The sequence below is a fragment of the Glossina fuscipes genome, unplaced genomic scaffold, assembly GCF_014805625.2.
Source record: "Glossina fuscipes isolate IAEA_lab_2018 unplaced genomic scaffold, Yale_Gfus_2 204, whole genome shotgun sequence".
NCBI lineage: Eukaryota > Metazoa > Arthropoda > Insecta > Diptera > Glossinidae > Glossina > Glossina fuscipes.
In genome coordinates this window covers 40,442-61,857 of record NW_023998547.1, presented here as the reverse complement: position 1 = coordinate 61,857, position 21,416 = coordinate 40,442, and the positions used below count along the sequence as shown (strand labels likewise).

The 21,416-nt window shown below is 32.1% G+C and overlaps 1 protein-coding gene across 2 annotated transcripts in view; it reads left to right on the top strand.

Moving 5' to 3' along the window:
* Positions 1-6,768: 6,768 nt before the first annotated feature.
* The window catches only part of LOC119642045, a 30,100-nt gene continuing 15,452 nt past the window's right edge, over positions 6,769-21,416 (top strand). Inside the window, exon 1 of one of the 2 annotated variants that reach the window (XM_038041007.1) lies at positions 6,769-6,943. In XM_038041007.1, the coding sequence (XP_037896935.1) occupies positions 6,871-6,943 (73 nt within the window). In that variant the 5' untranslated portion in view covers positions 6,769-6,870. Of the gene's footprint in view, positions 6,944-18,434; positions 18,988-21,416 lie in introns of those variants that run through there. The other variant, XM_038041008.1, reaches the window with a different exon arrangement.

Genomic DNA, 21,416 nt, shown 5'->3' with positions numbered 1-21,416 from the left:
ATAGGGTTTCCTAAAGTCAACAAACTTTAATTGAATTATTTAACAGCACAGTTAAAAATTCAGCGATATGAAGATGTTCTTTAAAAGTCTGGTAACCCCTTTTTTTCGAAAGTTCTTCATGCTGTTATAATTCAATTGACCTCTGGTCATGGTAAGAAGAGACGAAATTCCACTGACCTCAATGCCAATTAAAAATAAGTATATATAATAAAATATTGAATAATGTGAAAAAATAACAATAATAAACTCATTCATCTATGTCGACACCAAACGATGCATATAAATTAATATTTTAGCCTAACTAACGGGTTAAAGGGCTTAACATTTTTTAGACTACTCAATATGTATATAAGAAAAAACAGCAAAAAAAAAAAAAAAAACTTACTCCCTCCTAATGATTAACTAAATGTTGTACATATACATACGTATATAGATATTACGGTTTATAGTATCTGTTGAATGCTTGGAATGGAAAAATGCGCGGGTACCCATACATTCATGCATGCAACTAAAACACAAATTTTTGGAGAGTAATAACAACAGTTACAAACTTGACGCTCATTCGCTATATATATACACCAGTGATCAGCATACAAACATAAAACAATCAACGTACCAGACACCAGTTACGAGTAACGCAAGCAAACAACTTCATGCATAGTCAGTCAGTCAGTTAGTTAGTTAGTTAGTTAACGAAATTACTTGTTAGTTAAACTACGAAAAAAACGGATCTTTTTTATGAAAACGCAAAATTTTGTAAAAGATATGAAAGAAATATCGGTACGAAAAGAAAATCTTCTTACCTAAGTGCCTGCTTATTTATTATGTCAAAGAACAATTTCTCCTTCAAAGCAATAAATATTTTTTTATAGTGAAAGAAAAAGGAATATTTACAAAAAAAAAAAATAAAATAATAATAATATATATCCATATATATATATATATATGAATATAAATATATACATATATATTTAATTTTAAATAAAAACCAGAATAATGTGTAAAACTTTATGTGAACTTCATTTAAGTCTTGTTTAGTGAGTTTTGTGAGCTCCGCTACCTGTTTGTAATGAAAACAAAAAGAGCAGAGATCTTAGGTTTTCTGGTGTATTAGTGCGGTTTTATCTGTTGCTTAATTTTTATTTATTTATTTATTTATTTTTATTTTTTTCCTCTTTTTTCCTTTTATTATTAACGAACAACGAGAGAAACATTGTGAAAATGTGCCGGAGAGTATTTTAAAAAACTAGAATTTCTAAGATCAGTGAGAGTTGTTTTCTTTAAATTCAATTAAAATGAGAATTCTGGTCATTGTTGTGTTGCTATCGTCGTTATGTTGTTGTTGTTATTGCTATTGTTTTAAACGATTACCATTTTAACAGGGAGAGAAGCATACAAAATTTAATACAGTACTTTTCCCCTAATGGCGACAAGTTGAAAATTATTCAAAATTTACTTTTAACCACCACGCCCATCACTCCAAAGCGCATTTCAGTTATTGCATAAAAGAATTTATTTAAACGCATTAACCTAAAACCTTGGTATTTTTACTTATTGTGTTTTCATTTATTCATTAAATGAAGAAGAAGAGGAGAAGAAGTGTATTCGTAGTGTCGGAAGAATGCTTCACTGCATTAATACAGCTTATGCGCGAGCAAAATTACAATATAACTCGCATGTATGAAAGGGAGCCTCCAAAATTTGCTTGGAAACTATGGATGACATACAGGGACAGGCTCGGACACTCACGGCCGGCGAAGGTATGCCAAAAATGCTCGAGCAACGACGCAATGTGGACTGTGTTGTGCTCATATATAGCTTATGTGCAAGTGGTGCTCTAGGCCTTTAAAAGAGGGCTATGCGGTTTTCTCAGCGTTCTTACCCTCTCATCCTGGAATTATCTGCATATCGCACAACATGCTAACGATATTCTCCGTTCTTTAACCGTATTGCCCACCTAGCAGTAGCATCCTCCAACGTACTTGATGTCGAACCTCCACAAACACTACACAAGCCCTCCTCTTCTTCTACTTTCTCTTCCTGTAATCCTTTCTGATCATCACCTTGTCCATATACGGAACATCCCCTGGATCGCCTTGAGCTACTTCTTCTAATTCTCTTAGACGATATCGATTTACGCAAGTAGGCTTTTGCGAATTGAGGACATGGATCATATCTACAAAAACTTCCAATGTTTCTACCAAGAGTGTCAACTGCATGCATAGACTCAATGACACACGGCCCGACAGACAGCTTAATCAAATCAGAAATTCATGCTGATCAAGAATAAATATATTTTACAGGGTCTCGGAAACTTCTTTTGTGTGTTGCAAACATTATGACAAAATGACCCACTCTCCAATTGTGGGTATAATAAATGTTGTTGGACTTATATATAAAAAAAAGTCTTTAAGTTTTCTTTCCATGGCAAGCTGGATGTTATTTATTTGCCAATGACTGTATACGTATCTCTTATGGACGTTTCTAAAATTTTTCCAACTCTTATAATAAGAAAAAAAGTACAGTATGGACAGTAAAAAAATCGATCCAGTCAGAAAGCACTTTCTTTGTTGTTTTAGTAAATTTTTTTTTTCGAGTTTGTAATCATTTTGGATTTTTGTTCGCGCAGTTTCTTAACAATTAAAAAAACAATTTTACCACAAAAATATGGAGCATCGTTTGGCGAAAACTACTGTAAACAAACGTAAGCGAAACTAGTTTTTGTAAAATGGAAAAAAAAAAAAATAATGTTAAAAAAGTAAAAATAAAATAAACAAAATAAGAAGAAAAAGTCCCTTAACGGTTGACTGACTCTATAGCTGGTGCACACATACTTTTAATAAACAAATTTTTTCTTCTTTAATAGACGTGAAAAGTTTATAAATAAAAATATAAATATAAATAAAAAAGAAACCAACTACCCTTACAATTATTATAATTTAAATAAAAACTTTAAAGTGCCCATCAAACTTGCGCACTTGATATGAAAAAGTTTTAACTAACAATAACAACAAAAATAAAAAATTCGCTGATGTTTGCATTAAATGTCAAAAGCATAGTAAATCAATAAATAAAAATAATTTCCTTTGCAACTGGAATAACCCAAGAAGAACGATATGTGTGCTAACAAATTAACGCGACTATTAAATACTGCGAATATGCATTAATTGTTAAAACTATTTGTGCCTATAAGAATCAAGTTATACTAAGTTCGATTATCTGCTTTTAATATATATATTTTTTAAACAGTGCGATATGCCGAGCAACGTCACGTCTTCCGCCCATTTGTGCTTTATTGTGACAATTTCCCCAAAATCGTCAAGCATAGATTCTTTAGGCAATGTCCGCAAATCCAATTGGAACGGTTCACAAAACTTGATCGTGATAGCCCGACATTACAAAATAATAGAAAATTTCTATACATTTTCTTATCGTTAATCCATTTTTCTTTTTCAAAAATATACGAACTGAAATTTACGCCGTTTGGCGGTCGTCTTGTCCACTGTCCACAAAATGTAATTTGACAGAGGTGAAGAGTGAACAATTCTTGTTTATTATATTAAGTGTAGGAGGGTATAGTAAATTATTAATTTTATCATTTCAACTGTCAGATATCATCAAGTGTACTATTGTGATCGGAGAGTATTAACATTAGGTTTCCTTCAATACGAAGGTGCAATAGAAAACTACTACTCCTTTAGATAAGTCTTTCTTTTAAAGTGTTATTCTTGGTTAAACACGATTTTCGAAAATTACTTAATTACAGATAATTGTCCACTTTCAAATTGTCCACAGATCAAATTGCCACGCCCATATTTAATATTGCAAATATTTTGCAATATTAATGTGAATGTAATGTGTGTCAGAAAGTTGACTTGAGATGAATTTCTTGATCATTTCTTATATGATTTTTTTTTTTTTCTTTTTGATTACTTAAATCATTGACAGGCAGACACTTTTGCTTTTGCTGTCTGTGCGATATTTCTTCATCATCATTAAATAGTGTGCGAAAATTTTACGAACAATTGTAAAAGAAAGAAATTGTTAAACATTTAATTTCAAATATATATATATATATATATATATATATATGCTTACGTACATTAAATAATTATGCATACCACTTATATGCATATATATATGTATATGAGCTGAAAGGATGTGTAAAGTACAACTCTTTTGCATATTTCTTCTTAGCAATAATGAGAAGCGAAAGTCAATGTGCGTTGTAGTAGAAAACTTTTATTTTCATTTAATATCTTCCACTTAAAATACATTGGTATGCGTGGGCATATAAAAGCATTGTCTATAAAATTTCACATACAAGCACAAATAATAAAAAAGATCAACATTTTAATCAACACTTCATTATCATCCTCATCATCTGTTAGTAACATTAAAACTCAACGCAATACATAAAGTAAAGTAAAGTGCAAGTAAAGTGCATTACACAACATACTTCGTTAAAAATATCGTAAGCTAACGCAAACACTTAAATTATAAGCAAAAATAAATTCATATGCATTTATGTGTGAACACAAGTTGTGTTATTAGCAATTATTCAACAATGTTTAAGAACATTGCAGGGCCTGTGAAATGTCTAACAAACAACAACAAATGCCAGTTATTAAGAATCTAAAGAGATCAACTTATTATATACATTAACAGAAGCCGGTTTGCATCAACTAAAAATGTATATACGTATATATGTACATGTACATTATTACATATCTCTCAACATTTATATATACATTTCCAAATGTATTTGTATCATGTACCTTAACTGCACACACACACATGTCTACATTACATTTTCTATAAGTGCAACGCCATTTACTTTTATGTTTCGATTTTGTTTTTACTTTTTTCATTATAAGTTTCAGTGACAATAACGACAGCAACAATAACGAAAATGCAATCCCAGCAAAACAAAGTTTAACACGTTTTGTTTTACTATACTAAAAGTTACATGTGCGATATATATATATATATATATATATATAGTGAAAACGTTATAATAGAAAAACAATGAACAGGTAAGTGTTTCCAATTATTCGCAACTTTATCCGTTTACTTGTCTATTTCTATTCTCCTTACCTCTTTGTTTTACTCTATATTTACTTACCATATTTATGAATAAGTCATAGTGTACAAGTATTTTTGTCTCGCGATTTGCGCATTTAAACCACTTACAGCGCACTTGATCGTTTATAAGATTTGATGTCGAATTCATTATGCCTAGTCCGTAAATAGGTGAGGCTCACTAGCACATGCTCAACTAAACAGCTAAAAAATTTTGTAACAATTCCTCTAATTTCAACGTTGGATAAGGGACTAGTGTCTACGTATTTTCGACTTTTAAATCGAAAAAGAAAATCTGATATATATATAAAGACCTCTATACATATTTTATGGTTGATTACAACGATCAAGGGAGGGAATAGTCGCCGTATGTGGGCAAGGAGTTTGCAAGTGCACGTCTATCGAGCGCCGTACATACATACAAGTCCAAGACCGAATAGTTAGGAACATTGAAAAAGCCGAATAATTAGATGAATTAATTGAAGGATGAATCCCTTTTTCTATGATTTCCTGATTCTTGAAGATAATTGCATGATAGGGATAATAAAAATGTTACCTAAGTTCACGTTAGTTGTCTGAAATGAAATTTTGAGAACGTAGTAGTGTTTGTTCACAGCAGATATATGAATTCCAAGCAATCAATTAATTGTGCTTCGCTTTATTTCGTTCAATTAAATTTTTATCGTTTTTTTTTTTAGAAACAACACAAATACCTCACGTACGGCTAACGATTCTCACTTTAACAGAAATTGCAGTTCGGTTTCTCATTCTCATAAGACTATACATATATGCTTTCTAAATCTTCGAGGCATGGTTTTAGACGTTTTAAATGACTGAGAATATTTTAGGTCTTACTCTTTAATAATTTACTATCCATAGCAGATGTCAAGCTAGAAGTTGGCGAATGGACAGGTCCACAATTAACAAAAAATTAAGGCAATCGATAAACGAAATTTTGCCTTGGCTTCTTTGCGCTTCCTAATGGATAAGAATGTATTAGTTTTATGAAAGCGTATGCACTAACAGAGTTACCGGTAAAAGACCTGGTGCAATAGAAATATCGCTAATCGCAGTAGTGAATCGTCCATGTCCGCCATGTGCCTCTACGTTGAAATTTAACATTCGAAAAGTGAAAAGTCAAAAGCTCCTGACGAAAGTGCATAAATCGTGTGTGGAACTGTCTCCCACGACTAAAACTATTACAGATATTAAAGTGCTAAGGAAGAGTTAAAGTTTACGCTTTTATTACATGCCATTAAGAGTACATTATGGCTTGCAAAAGCAAGGCATGTGAAATTTGGCCGCGACAAACATATCAACCTAAACCGGGGCTGAGCTTGTTCACAATCGATTGGCTGTCATCAATCCTTTTCGTCTATAGTCGCCCCACAGCAACTTGGGCATGTCCCCAACTTAATGCAGCAATTCACATGAAAGGTTTTCAACGAAATGTTAAACAAACTCAACATGACTGTTGGGCAACTCGTTACCTAACTCAAGATTTTTTGCTGATATCGATGCACATTCATTCATCATTCAGGCTATATTGTCAGAGTTTTGCAACTAACTTAGCCAAAGTTAATTTTATTGATAGCCCCTCGATACCTACTTAACCTGATATTTACATATACGCCGTAGATAGTGAGAATTTTATTCGTTTTTAATCAAGATTAAAACATGGGAATAAATTAAAGCATTGCAAGCTTCTTTATAAGGTCCATCCGTCCATCCGAATTTTATACGAAAAACAAGCTTAAATCTTCGCTGCTGCGCACCCCGTTCACGAACATGCTCATGCTAATCATCGATCGTAATAAGTGGAGAAAGAAAGAAAATAAAAACAAAACAGAACTCCATGAAGGTAAACTTTTTTGAAATAAAACATAAAAAAATTGGAATTAGAAATCCGTGTAAAATTGAATGCAACTGATACGAATGGGAAAGCCATTTAAAAGTTCATCTCTGGCCGGTCAATCCTCTCGCAAACAATAAAAAAGTTAATGATTTTTATTTACAATAGTAATTGCTTAAGAGATTCACATATTATGCAGGTTTCTCTTTACGAACCGAGCATAATTTCTTGTTTATATTTTTCTTATTAAAAGGTTTATTGACTTTACAGATTAACGGAAATACGTAACGAAAAAAAATCTCTAAAATTCCCATAATTTATAAAACTCAGACAATTGTATATAAATAAATGAAGTTGTTTGATTCGAACAACATCGGTGTTTAACTTTGTGTTTTATAATATTGCATTATCTGAATTAAAAAAAAAACAAAAAAAAAGAAAGAGTAAATAAACTTTTCTCAATTTATTGCGAAATATCTCAAATAAGTTCAACCAAAACAAATATTAGCAAAGTAAAGAAAACAAACCGCAAGTACTTGTTAATACTTAATGCCTTTCATAGGCATTTATAAATCATGTTTTCATACTTGTATCTAATTTCAATAATAATAAATTAACAAATTTACTCATAGTGTTAAAAATCTATATAAAAATCTATATAAAATATCAAATAATCAGGCAATAATATCTGCCTGTAAATTTTGGGGTAAAATACCTTCAGTAATTACATAACAAATAATTGTATTACGTTCGCCAAACAAAACTTTGATTCTAGCGGTTTTGATTATTTCTTGGGGGCATTTCCTATTTTAGAATTTTGTCTAAATCGTATGCGATAACAATATAATTTTGTTGTGATCCTGTCGTTAAAGCCGTAAATCGTTAAGGAACCCATGAGGCCTTATAAGCGGCACGACACTTTCATTAACCTTTTAACATTAAAGTGCGTGGGATGGTGGGATGGTGCTCACCGCTAGGTCCAAGCAATATCTGATACGTATAAAAAAAATAACAAAACCGTTTTTTTCCCGCCCTATACCATGTAAGCACTATTAAGGTGAGGGCAAGAAAAGATATCCAGCGTCCATTGGTCCATTAAGGGTTTATATGATGTAGCGTACCATCGATAAAACGCCAACACTACACTGTACATGTACGAATGGATAAATGGATTAATCGTTTCTAGACTTGGCATTTTTGCATAAGTCAATAGTTGACGTACATAAATCATCTGAGAATCTCAAACTGGTTAAGCTATGTTATTCAACTATTGTTTGTTGTTGAACAGCGAAAAAGTAAATAAATTTTTATGCGCTTAACGGCTAATGGTTAGGTACAAAATTTACCTAAACTATGAAAATATTATTATTGTTGATTGCAAAATTAATATGAACACTTACTTGTTAGATAATCTAAAAAAAAAAAATCGAGTTTAATAAATTTACATAGCATAAGATACAATCAAATATTAGTATACGCATATGTATAAGAAGATGTAGCAGTAACTAGCCCCAAGTATGGCTATTCGTGAACATGTAAAGCATAAATGAAATGAATTGTCATCTATTGATGACTTTTTCAAACGCTAACCGAGATCCTGTGTCACATTCATTACTTAGCTTCCTTGGGGAGACCACAATAGGCGATTGGATGAGCCGAGCTTTTTAATGAAGACTTTGATCTAGAAGAATCTTTTGCGTCGACAGACAGCTGTTGATATGAACTAAAACTAGGATTTTTTAAACACTTCTAGAGAGCATTTAATTATAGGAGACAGCAGTCATTTGTAATATACTTAATATACCTAGTGACATGACTTTATGTTCTGTTATAAGGTGTAAGGATTTTAATTTTTTTATTATTAGTATAAGCATTTACTTTATTTAATCTAATTCTAATTTTATGCTAACGTAAGCATTAAGCATCAAGTTACATCTTTCATTCAATCAACACCAATTTCACTGCAGTAAGTAATTGATTCAATCAAAGTAAATTTGCTGCTCATTGAATTTATTTCAGGATTTCTATCAGTTCAAGAAAAAGCAGGTATACCGCAAGAATTCGCGAAACCTAATTTGCGTGAAGCTCGAATAGTTTCTCTTAAAAAATTCAATGATAAAATTTCAAAGATTGATAAAATGATTTGCTTTTAGCTACAACATGAGCATCCAATACCATCAATATCTTTTATCATAACATACAAAATCCGCCTGAGTAGCCGAAGGCGAGGAATCTCGACTAGCAAGTCATTGGTCGTGGGTTCGAATCTCAAGTGCGGTAGAGTTTTTAATAATAGCCGATAGCCTTCGATGCTAGTGCTTTTAAGAGTTTATTTAGTCTTAGAATTTATTTCTCTGGCGAAATTAATAATAATAATATCATAACATAGCCATTACATGGCGATCCACATTATCGTATATCCTGCATATTCATGACATGTTATCTTAATTAATCAACTGTTTCGAGGCATTCACAACAGCTTAGGTAGCTTACGTACGGAAATTAAAATTTGCTAAAGAATTTACGCATTTTGCAAAGAATTATTTGGATTTGAGTTGATATTCCTGATTAGTGTAAGCTGCTGAGTGTAGTGTTAATCCCTTGCGGAACTATAAAAGTCGTAGATATAAAAAGGGTTAAATATACGTCTATCCATCCATTTTCTGCTTGAAAGTTTATCTTAAAACTCGTAAACCATTTAAGGGCTCTTGCCTAGTAGCCTAATAGATAAGAACTGCGACTATTTCGTCAGCGTAGCCATATTGCATTTCCACTGAAGTAGACAATACTTTAATTACGATTGAAGTTTGTGCTCGATTAATAATGGCTTAGAGCACTTCCCAGGCACCGGTCATACTGTGTCATAGTGCTTTCTTCTCACTTCTTTCTGCCTAGTTAATATACAGTTTCTACCCACATATATTGGCTGATTATAGATGAAAAAATATTTATGAATTTGTGGATTGCTAGAAAATTCTCATCATTTGCGTAATGTTATCCTTTTAATTCCAAAAAGAAAAATTAAATTTTCATAAAGTGTTCTTTAGATATGTTAACTAATTAAATTAATTATTTATTATAATTCCAAGGGAAAGTTAAGATAATGGTCTCATTCATTAAATTTATCGCTGTTGAAAACGAACACAGAAGCGAAGTGAAGATAAATGACAAAAAAATATATATATATACAAATAAATAAATAAATAAATAAAAATTTCAACTCTAATGGAAATGGATTTGTAGATAGATAGCGTGAAGTAAAAATTTCACAAGTTAAAAAAGGGAAAAACGAAAATTAATTAATAATAAACGTAAATTTCCTTTGAGAGAAACCGAGAGAAAGTGCTAAAGAATGGCGTAAAAGAAGAAGATGATACTTTACCATTAATTTAAGTTAATTGTAATTTCCGTAATTTTAAGCAAATCAACGCAACACCATCATCACCATCATCACGTCTTCATATTATTCACAGATGATTCAAAGAAATAAATTTTAAAAGATATAGCAACCAATCAGCGCATATAATAATAATGATAATAATAACAATAATAATAATAATGACGACCGACAGAAGAGTCTATACGTTTATATGTAGGCAAAATTTTCTTAAATTGAAAGTATATTTATCTAGCATATGTATGTATGCGAGAATAAATCATATTTTATAAGATTTCATATTCAGATTTTTCATCGGTTTCAGTAAAAATAAAAAAAAAAAAACCTCATTCTATTTTATTATCGCCCATATATATACTACACTAATACACTTACACTTTAAAGTATACATATATATATATATATATATGCGCTTCTTCTCGCTTCATTGCTTTGGCAATTGAATTTAAACGACAGATGAACTGAACTGATGTAGTAAACGAATACACGGACAGTTTGTATGTAAGTCACGGCTGATGGCAATGATGCTGGTTAGACGGCAGGCAAGCGGAAACCCCAATTGAACTGAACTTAAATAGAAAAAAGCAAGAAGCAAGAAGCAAGAAGCACTTGAATTTGCACACACAATGCAACGGAATAGCGTGAAAATCAACAAGAATACATTTGTTACTGTTGCCTAGACATGGACAGACTTGCTTTCGCTTCTCCGCTGACCTCTTGTTAGCATAAGTCATTGATTGTGTTGTTCTTGCTGTTGATTATTATTTTGTACGAATTAGATTAAATTTTAGATAAAAATAAAAAAAATGAGTAAATCTTACTTTCCAACATTTCGTTTTGTTCTACACCATATACTATCTATCTATCTATCGCTATGTGAATAAAAAAAAAATTTCATCTTGGAAATGAAAAAAAAAAAAAACAACATACTTTCTTGCATACTCTGCTTTTACGCATCAGATCAAACGTAATCAGGCGTAAAATCCAATTCGATGCATTCTCTCTATGAAATCATGACACAAATGAAAAGAATCATAAGAAAGTTAGAGCTTGGATGGCGTTTATAAATTTCGCTGCTATTTCCATCATACCATAAATATATGATTTTTGCTTAAAATGATATGGATCTCGAATCCCATGATTCAATGAAAGCCAGAGATTATATAGAATTCCATCCCGAGAAGGAAGCTTCAAAGATCTCATTATATCATATATATATATATATATTCTTGATCAAAATCGAATTCCAAAACGACCTACATAAGTCTGTCTATGTATTTGTCGGTTTGTTCATGTGCCCATCTACTTACTATGATAGATATCTGTTGTAAGCATTCGCTTAGGCGTGATAATTAAGATATCTTGCAAGCAGGTTGGCATTGAAAATGCGTCCAATCTGTAAAAGAACACGCCTACGATACAAAGTAAAATGCGCACGCCTCTGCCTCTTGTCGGTAGACAAGTGGACTCCTAAATTACTAAAATCGTAAATTACTAAACTGCTTAACTTCTAAGCTGTTAGCTACTAGGCCGCTAGGCCACCAAACTACACTGCTACAAACTTGAAAGCCTTTAAACAGTGCATATAGCATTGTACACTTGTGCGTTAATATTTATCACTATTAATTTGAAAATGAATCAATCGCCTCTTGATTCCACATATTTGCTATTTTTTGTAAAATCGTCCTAAAAAAAAAAAGAAAAATGTTTAAAATTGTTCAATTATTCAAGCACACATATACCCGCACATTTATATGCGCAATCTAAAGCACCTATCATATAAAAATGTTTGCCGAAGTAAACAATAGCAAGTGACGAAAATGTTTTTCTCGGTTCTTTTCATTTATTTCTCAAAGCTCAAGCATATGTTAACTTCCTTGTTGGATTATTTATACCATGCGAACTTTTTAAAGCGCAAATGGTCAGAAATAAGTAAATTTTAAGGGTCCGCGGTATGTACTGTTGCGCATTACAAATTGCCGGCAAAGTTAATACATCCCGTTGATATGAAGGGAAAGAAGGATCTTAAAGGGAGAAAGCCATATAAAATAAAATGTGGATTAAGAGCTAAAACATAATACATCGTACATTTGTTTTTTTTTTTATTTTTTTTTTATGCTTTTCTAATGACAGGAAGACTTTTTCGAAATAATGTCAAACAAATCCTATTTTCTTGTTTGCCTTTCGTGTGTGCCAACAACAAGCGAAAGTAAGGCGCAGGCTCATACATTCATTTACATAATTTAGGTTAAACACAGGATTTAAGTAAAGAACATGCATTCATTTTTGTATACACATGTCTAAGTATGTGTGTGAACGTATGTTTGTGGGCAGCTGAAAGCTAGTTGACTCCGAATATAATAAAGAGCACCCCATCCAAGTAGTAGTTTGAAAAGTCACTACAGTAATCACCGTCATGTCATTACACACTTGTACGTTGATTATACCGTTTATCTCTTTACTTTACGGGTGGTATAGAGTTATGTGAAAGAAATATTTCAAATTGCTTCTAATATATCGATTTGGTGTTTATTTGTCTGCTTGTTTTGTCCTTTTTTTTTTTTGTATAAAGACATTTACACGCACACGTATATATATATATGTATATGTGGAAATAAGTTTAATTTTTTATTTTTTTTTATTTTTAAGAAGACCTTTATTCGGGTTAAGAACATGTTGAAAAGACTGATTTAAAACGTGTCAGCTTCAGTTTTACTTATGTATAAGTGTTGTCAAGATGATAAATGTACCGATGATTTCTTTTTAAAAGAAAAAAAAAAAAAGTTGTGAATATATGTTATCAGTCTTTCAGGATCTGATTGAAATTTTTATGATCACCTCCGAAGGATAGACGTATACTAATTTTATCATTTCGTTTGTAATAGTTATAGTATATATATATATATATATATATATATATATAATGAAGGCAGACTTTAAGTTTTGTAATTTTTATCCCTCTGACCATTCATTACTCTATTCTAAGGGAGGAAAGGTATATATATGTATGTTCTGAGACACTGATAACGTACAATCATGATTGTTTTTCCTTACATAAATAGTTGTGGGCACAGACATGTTCAACGTTCCAAAAGCCTCGACTAAATGGACCCCTGTCTATTCATCACTGGAAGCACTCTCACGATGAGAAATTGGATGTAAAAAGCTCCTCTTGAGGCTCAAGACCTAGTCTTCAAAAATTGGTAGTTAATACTCATTTGTCGTATTTGACTCACGTACATGTACATACATAATACATGTAAAAATTTCAACCTTTGATCTCTCTACGCTCTACGTTTCGCGGACAGAGCGGCCGTCCACCACTTTACGCCCCGTCGATTTGTCTTGCGACATTTCTCAAGGAGCAAGTCGTTGACGGCACAAACGGATCGGGAAATATACTCCACCTGCTCATCCAACGATCTACGGGCAAAATCCTCGAGCGATACGGTTGTCACCGCTTCCCTAATATGGACCCCATAGGTATCCCAATTTACCCCGGAAGTGCGCCAACGCGCGACATTTAACTGGGTGGGTGTAGAAGGAGCATAGCTGGCCACCACTTTAATGAGTTGGTGATCACTAACCCCTTTTCTATTAGTAAATTAAGGACTTCTTAAACTATTCTATGTAGTGTCAAATAGGAATAACTATTGAGTCCATCGCATGCAAGCATCCAGTCTGACCATAAATTTTTGTAATAAATGTTCCCTAACTTCCCAATATTCCTCACACCCAAAGCCTTTCGTCTTCAATAAAGAAAACCCAACCTGTATGCTCTTTAGCTGGTTTAGTCAGTTTAAGGGGGAGTTTCGTCTGAATGCCTGTATATATATTATGTGCAGGACAACGGAACACGATCTTAGTTCAGAATATATTCAAGAACTTTGCAGATATATAAAGTTTACCTGGTTCATCTATACAAATCTTTACCTCACCTTACAACGTCGGCTTATACGTCTACATTTCTATGTATCTTAAAGTACAAGGTTACAAACACACTGTACACATGTTGTTAGTATTATCCATGTATGCGTACATGTTATTATTCTGTCATATTATGCTCTGCCTGGACAATAACGTTGACACTCAGTCGAAGCTGTAGGCCCTTTTGCCTTGAGCAGCCAGCAAGAGGTGATCACTACCTGCTGCCAACGTCACTGAAGAAACCCTCGCCCAAATTAAAAATTAAACTTATATGGAAGAACATGCTTACGCTTACTTAGCATGTTACGTTTATTATGATGTTACGTATTTTCAATAAAACTTATTTGCTTTTTTAAGCTTTATATTAAGTGAAATGCTAATGACGGAGATAAAGCTAGCAGTGTTTTAAGTCAACAATAGCTTGCCTTTCGTTTCTTTATATTATCCATTGAAGCTGCCACCAATAAAAAGTACGCCTCACCAAGTCCATTATTTTCGTAATGGCATTTTATGTAAGGCCTCAGGGAAACACTTTTATATATAAATAAATCGAAGTATTTCGTTACAGTGACAGAATTTTGTGTCATAGATGACAGTCAGAAATTTGCATAAAGAAGTTTTACTTCAAGTTAATAGCTTGACTAAAGCCATTGTTTTTTAACGACTTTATTAAACCAATACCTTTACGGTAAATATCCTGAATTATTATGTAAATAAATGAAGGAAGAAAGGATAATAAAGTCTTGAAATTTCTCATTCCTGCAATAGAGTTCTCAAGAATGCATTAATTTTAGGGATTTCTGAAATCATAAAATGTTTAGGGCAATTTAAGCTAAACGCACCGCCTTCTCCCGTTTTGTTGCTTTTGCACTGTGAATTTGTTTTTTTCACTTCTCCAAGCTTTGCTGGCGTCATTGTCAATCAATGTCACGCAGTTCGCAACACTACCTACTAAGCTCAATTTAATAACTTTTGTTATACTTCAAAGAAAACGTTGATAGCGCTTTTTTTTTTTTTATATTTGATTTTTCTTTTATTATTTCCAAATTCCTTGGGATTGAATTTATCCTAAAAGTCAAATTATGTAAATTAAATTGAAATTGATTTTTTAGTCACAGTTACTTAGGAAGATTCCTATTTTTTATTTGTAACTTTTTTTATCTATACTTTTTATAGACAGCTTAAGTGTGTGTTAATGTTTCACTTAAAATAATAAGATCAATAAGAATTGAAATTACAATAAACAAGTGCGCTCTTATTCAAATATTCATTCGCCTAAAGAATATATGAATGTATTTTAATCGTGTCAGTTGTCCTAACAGAGTTACTGTACACAATACATCTACTTATGGTATATAGATAGTATCTAAAGTATAGAACATGTTGTCCGAAAAATTCAAAGACAAATATTATAAGCGGATTTTAAGTCACTTTTTCATCGTTATTCCTAAAACATTAAGCTAAAGCATCTGCATGCTTTTCCCAAAATATGTATATATGACAAAGTATTATAGATGATGATGTTTTAGAACAGAAAATAGATGTTACATAGTCGCAAATGTATTGAGCCTAATATTTACTCATAATGCAATGATGTCGTTATTTTATTTAAAATGCAAAGCTTTAAAAAAAACTAACGGGTAACATAACCTTCTCAGCCTAGGAAAGGCCCAATTTTCATTATTTTTTAAAGAAGATGTAATAAAATAGTAATATTCGATAAGCTTATCAAATATATATGAAGTGTTTGCAAAAATTTTGATCAGCGACTACTACAGATAAGAATGATAAAGAACCGCGAGCGAACATAACGGTTGAATCCAATAGCTTTGACCTACCTCTACATAAAATAGAAGTTTGCCATTTAATATTATTAATTTATTTAGCGTACGCCGAAAAGGGCTCAAAATTCTTCTTCTTTTAAATTCATTACTTGTGTTGCTCCTTTGAAAAAGTCTGCTGCTGAAGCCGCACCTCCCCCCACGATGGTGCTGCTTTGGATCATTGTCAAGTTCTTTTCCAAAGTGTGTAAGTGTACGAGCTTGTGTGTGATACCTTCATTCCTGCGAGCAGGAGAATGTTCACCATGCACGGTTGCATCGACAAACAGATGAATAGATGAATGAACGTACAAGCTTACATGCATTCCGAATTTAAAATTGACCAAGAATTCATATACTTTATGAAGTTTTTATAAGCTTGCTGCTGAGCGTTATAAGTTTTGAAAAAAAAAAAAAAGAAATGATGACAGATTATAAGATTAAGTAGGCCTGGCCGTTTGTTTCGATTTTCGTTGAGGTACTATAGCATCGCCAATAGAAAATATGATCAAATTTTTGTAACGAGCAAAACATCAATTGTTTACTCCTTTTCAAAAATAGAGGGGTGCACAGCTTACGTGGTGCTGCGGACTGGAACTGTGTCCGTCAACCGATTTCGTCCATTTCCGAGCTGCATGCAAAAACTGGCAATGTTGCTGCCAAAGTTGCAGTCGATAGATTGATTTTTGTGACCAAGAGATTGTTTACAACAAACATTACATAGGTAAAGAACAGACAGTCGAACAAACAGACAAATACCTGAAAACAAATTATCAGAACTATGCTCCCTGCCATATTGAATAATCGTATTCCGAAAAAAACGCCTTTAAAGTTTCAAATATCTATAATATTTCTATTCAACTATATTCGAAAAATCAAATTTTTTGATCATTTCAAATATTATCACTTTTACGCAATCGTATGTTTATATCTTCCTTAAGAGATCGTTTAAGTTGACAAAAAAGTAAAATCATTTTCCGTAAAACCCTAAAGTAGCTTTCCCCTTGAAGGGCGAAATTTATGATCAATTTCTCGATCATTTTTTCTAGTTATACGGATTAATACATTAAAATACTTTTTTCATTAAATTTACTGACCTACTTAAATAAATTTTTTATTAGTTCAAAAAAAAAAAAAATTGGGTACAAAATACTTAGCAAAAAAGTAACGCTAATTATGGTATATCCTAAGCTAGCGGTACGTAACTTTTTTCATCAACGGGACCATTTCCAATTCCATACTACGCACGCGGTTGAAATGCTTTTGTTACAGACCAAACATACGACCGTATTTTGTAAATTTATTAATAAATATTTCAAAGTCCCATTGTAATAAATAAATTATTTATTTTATGGGCTAATGGGCTGAGAAAACACGTAAACACTTTCCACATTTGCAGATCCAATTTGCAAAATAAACTGTTTGAACGTTTAAATATAGCCCGTAAGCATCGCCAACATCGTGAGCCGCATGCAGAACGGGGCACGGCGCTTCCCAGCATCTGTCGTAGACTTTGCTTGTAGAGGTCACAATCAATTGAATTAATTCTTGAAATAGTATTTGATATTTAGCGAAGCATATAGGATCTTAAAACTATTGACTTAATAAACTGAAAATTGAAAGTGTTAGAAATGCCGCCAGCGAAAAAAGTACCGCTTTAAGAAAAACTCGCTTAATATTTTAACTAGTGGCAGTTTTAAGCACTATGTGGTAACATTACTCGCAAGTTGGATTTTTTGAGCCTCACAGAATCTTTCGACATGGATTAAATGGACTATATTTAGGTATATTGTTCATTTATTTTCTTAACATAACATTATTTTCATTTTAATGATTACCATTAATACTTTAAAAATTAAATTTAAATTGTTTGAAAGTAGTTGAGTAATATGGCAACGATTTAATAATAAAATAATAAACAGCTGTTTGGTACGTGGTTGCGTTCTGAGTAAATTTACATTAAAATCCGAGCTACGAATGTATGATTAATGCAAACTTCATTTAAACGACAAAAACAAATGCTGAGTTGAGAGAAACAAGCATAGAGACATAACATGACATGAGCAAGGATTGAGCGAGCCAGCGAAATAAATGTAAAAATATTTAGAAAAAAAAAATAAATAAGGGATGTAGCAGAAAGAGAGAGAGAGGGAGAGAAGCAATCACATCGCTTGTCTAAATCAGTTGAATATTGTTAAGAAGTAAAGAAGTGCGCGAAAAACATGATTAAATTAAATTGAATTTAATTAATTAGAAGCAGTAGTAAAAATAACGTTATATATTATATAACATCTAATAAAAAGATAATAATAAATGAAGGCAAAAGCGTAATTAATTCGGAATGTCTCTCAAATAAAAATCGCAGTCGAAAATGAAAAAACGCAAGGCAACCCATTCATACTCGAAGCTAGTTAACAAAAATTCGAGTGTTCTTAGCTCATCCTCATCTTTAAACACTTTTGTACGTTCGCAACGGGCTTCATTGCGTCGACTTAAAAGCAAACTCAGTAATCCTAGCGCTAAATTTAAATTTCATGATACTTTATATAAACATCGAAAGAAATATGAAAAACTGTCGTTATCACCAACAACTGAATTGAATAATTGTGGCAACAATTCGATAACAGTAGCTATGGATCTCGCTTGTTATGAAAATAATGGCTTCGATATTCAGGATAACAGAGAAATTGAGGAAATTATGTCCTCATTACCGGTACCGCGTAAAGCTTGTAAATTATTGCAGGCAGATGAAGATTATAATAATAGTGACATTCAAGAGCAAATACATTTTGAGCGAAGCGACAAATGTGCGGAAATTCTTTGCAATAATAATAATGTTCAGAAAATCAATGCTCTGACACGTGCTAGAACGGCTACTATACGTAAACCTACACCGTACCTGAATAGCAGTATGTGTTTTTATTTTGTTTTTATTATAAATTGTTTGCTTGTCTTCTCTAAATATTTTTAATAACATTTGCAGGCATTTCTAAGCTCGTTTACCTTACGCTTATTTAAAGTTAAAATCCTTTAGAAGCCACACTAAGTGATATTATGAAGTACCTTAATCAAATTTTCAAATTTTCCTTAAATGAATTATTTCTTAACTTATATCGACCTTTCAATTCTTACTACGAAAAAGGTTAACGCAAAAGGTTAAACGCCATTGATTGACATCTGCCGTGGAAATGCAAGGTTTTCACAAAATCTTTGATCTTTTGTCCGTTAACTAAAAGCTTTCTTATTATTTTTAATCTTACCTTGATTACTAATACACTTGATGACATTTGTTCGTTAAATCGTTCATCAAAGAGTATTCTCATCACCCATCGCAGAGCAGTCTTTCCGTACAATCCCTTCTAACCATAGTGACTTAGGTAAAATTATTGTATCATGGATCGCCATATGTGTATGTTAAGTAAAACAGCTAGGAAAATGGTATTCGACTGTGCCGAATATTGGATATTCACTACTTTTCTCTTTGCAAAATTCGTTACATATATATTTTTTTTTTGTTTATCGTTGTGGCCGCGTTTTATGTCATGTACAATGGATGCGTCGTTTGATCGATTTGGTCAATGCCAACATGCTTGTAGGAATTTTCAATGTTTTTGCGGCTATGAAAGCGATATCTCAATTTCTGCGACCGAGAGTTTACCGTAAAAAATGCATAGGTGGGCATGCTTGGATCGATTCAGAATTTGATGTTGATCGTAAATATATATATCTAGAAAAGTCTTTTTAAAGTTCCTTCTGCCTGATGGGAACGTTTTAAAACAATGAACAGATCCCTATCAATGAGTAAAAAAACCGAAGAAACCCTTGTGGTAGGTAAGATTACAGATTTAAGAAATGTAAAATTCTCTCCCATTAATCTTTAAGCTTTATTATGTAAGCATTATTAAAGGTTTAAAGAATTTTTTAGCGACCGGCTTTCATTTCATGCAATAAACAATAAAAGCAATTCGTTAGTGGTGGTTTTATTAGGTTTGAGCATCTCACATTACGCTCAGCAGATAGGTCCAAAAAATTGTGCTATAGATGTTCTTGACGTGAATATTAGATATCTGAGGCAAATATAAATCTTGCATGGAAGAGCATTTCCTTTTTAACCAACACATTGCATCAAATCTTTTCCTAACTGATATAAATATTTGAAAAACAAAACCATTGATTTCCAGCATTAAAGTTTAAGAACGAGTTTTGTTGATTGGAACGATTGGATCTTTAAAACTCAACTTAGCATACTTGCATCTGTTCTCAGCTTTATATATAAGAGGTTGGTAGACAGGTGGGCGTAGTTAAAGCCATTGAAAATTTTTACGCTTGAAAATGCCTGTGGCCGATGGATAGACGAATTAGTTAATAATGCCAGGCTTACTATATGAAGTCTTTAGAATTTTCTTTTATTGTAGACCATGAACTAGTTTCTAATGCCTGGTCTGCCTTTCGCGTGCATGAAGAGGCATCTTCCTCAGTCTTCCCTGATATTTGAAGAGAGTACACAATAACAATTACACTTAGTCAAGATGCGTAAAACCATTTCGTTGTTCTTTTTCCTATGTTTGCTAAGATTAAATGCACTAAGCTAAAAAGCAAGGCGACTTATCTGTCCACTTAAAAAAATTTTGGCAAACTATTTGCTTTTGCCGACAATTCTCCAGAAGCAACAAATTGCCATTTTCCCTCAATAATCCTAAAATAATTAAAATTGCCAAAAATTTACATGAAAGTTGATAGATAGACTCAATGAGAAAATGAAATTTATGTTAAATGCTATCAAAACTAAATCACTTGTGAATACATTTAATCTCTCTGTGTTCTCATAAGGTTGGGTTTCATCTGAATCATCAAATGCTATGAATAATAATGAAACAATTAAAGTGATTTATTTAAAAAATCATTTTTTTATTTATTTATTTTTTTTTTTGTATTTCTTTCGTGCAAACTGTATATATGAATGTTTGTATTTTCATTTTACAGGTGTTACCATACAAACAATAACAGTAGCAATAAGAACAATAATGATAATAGTAATAATAATAATAATAACGAAACAATATCACTGAAACATCTACGAATAAGCAGTTGCTTACGTTCCCCAGGTGCTCTACTGAGACAGAAATCATTTCATACGTTCAATGAATTGACAAAATTTTGTCAAACGAATTCTACTATTAATTGCAAATTTCATATGAAAGATGGTAAGAGATTTCGAAAAATAAAAATTAAAAAAAATTTGTTCATCACATATAGTTATTAAACCTTTTTGGGGCAATTCACATTAATTAATAAATAAAAATTCATTATTTATTCGGAATGAAACTCATTAATAAAA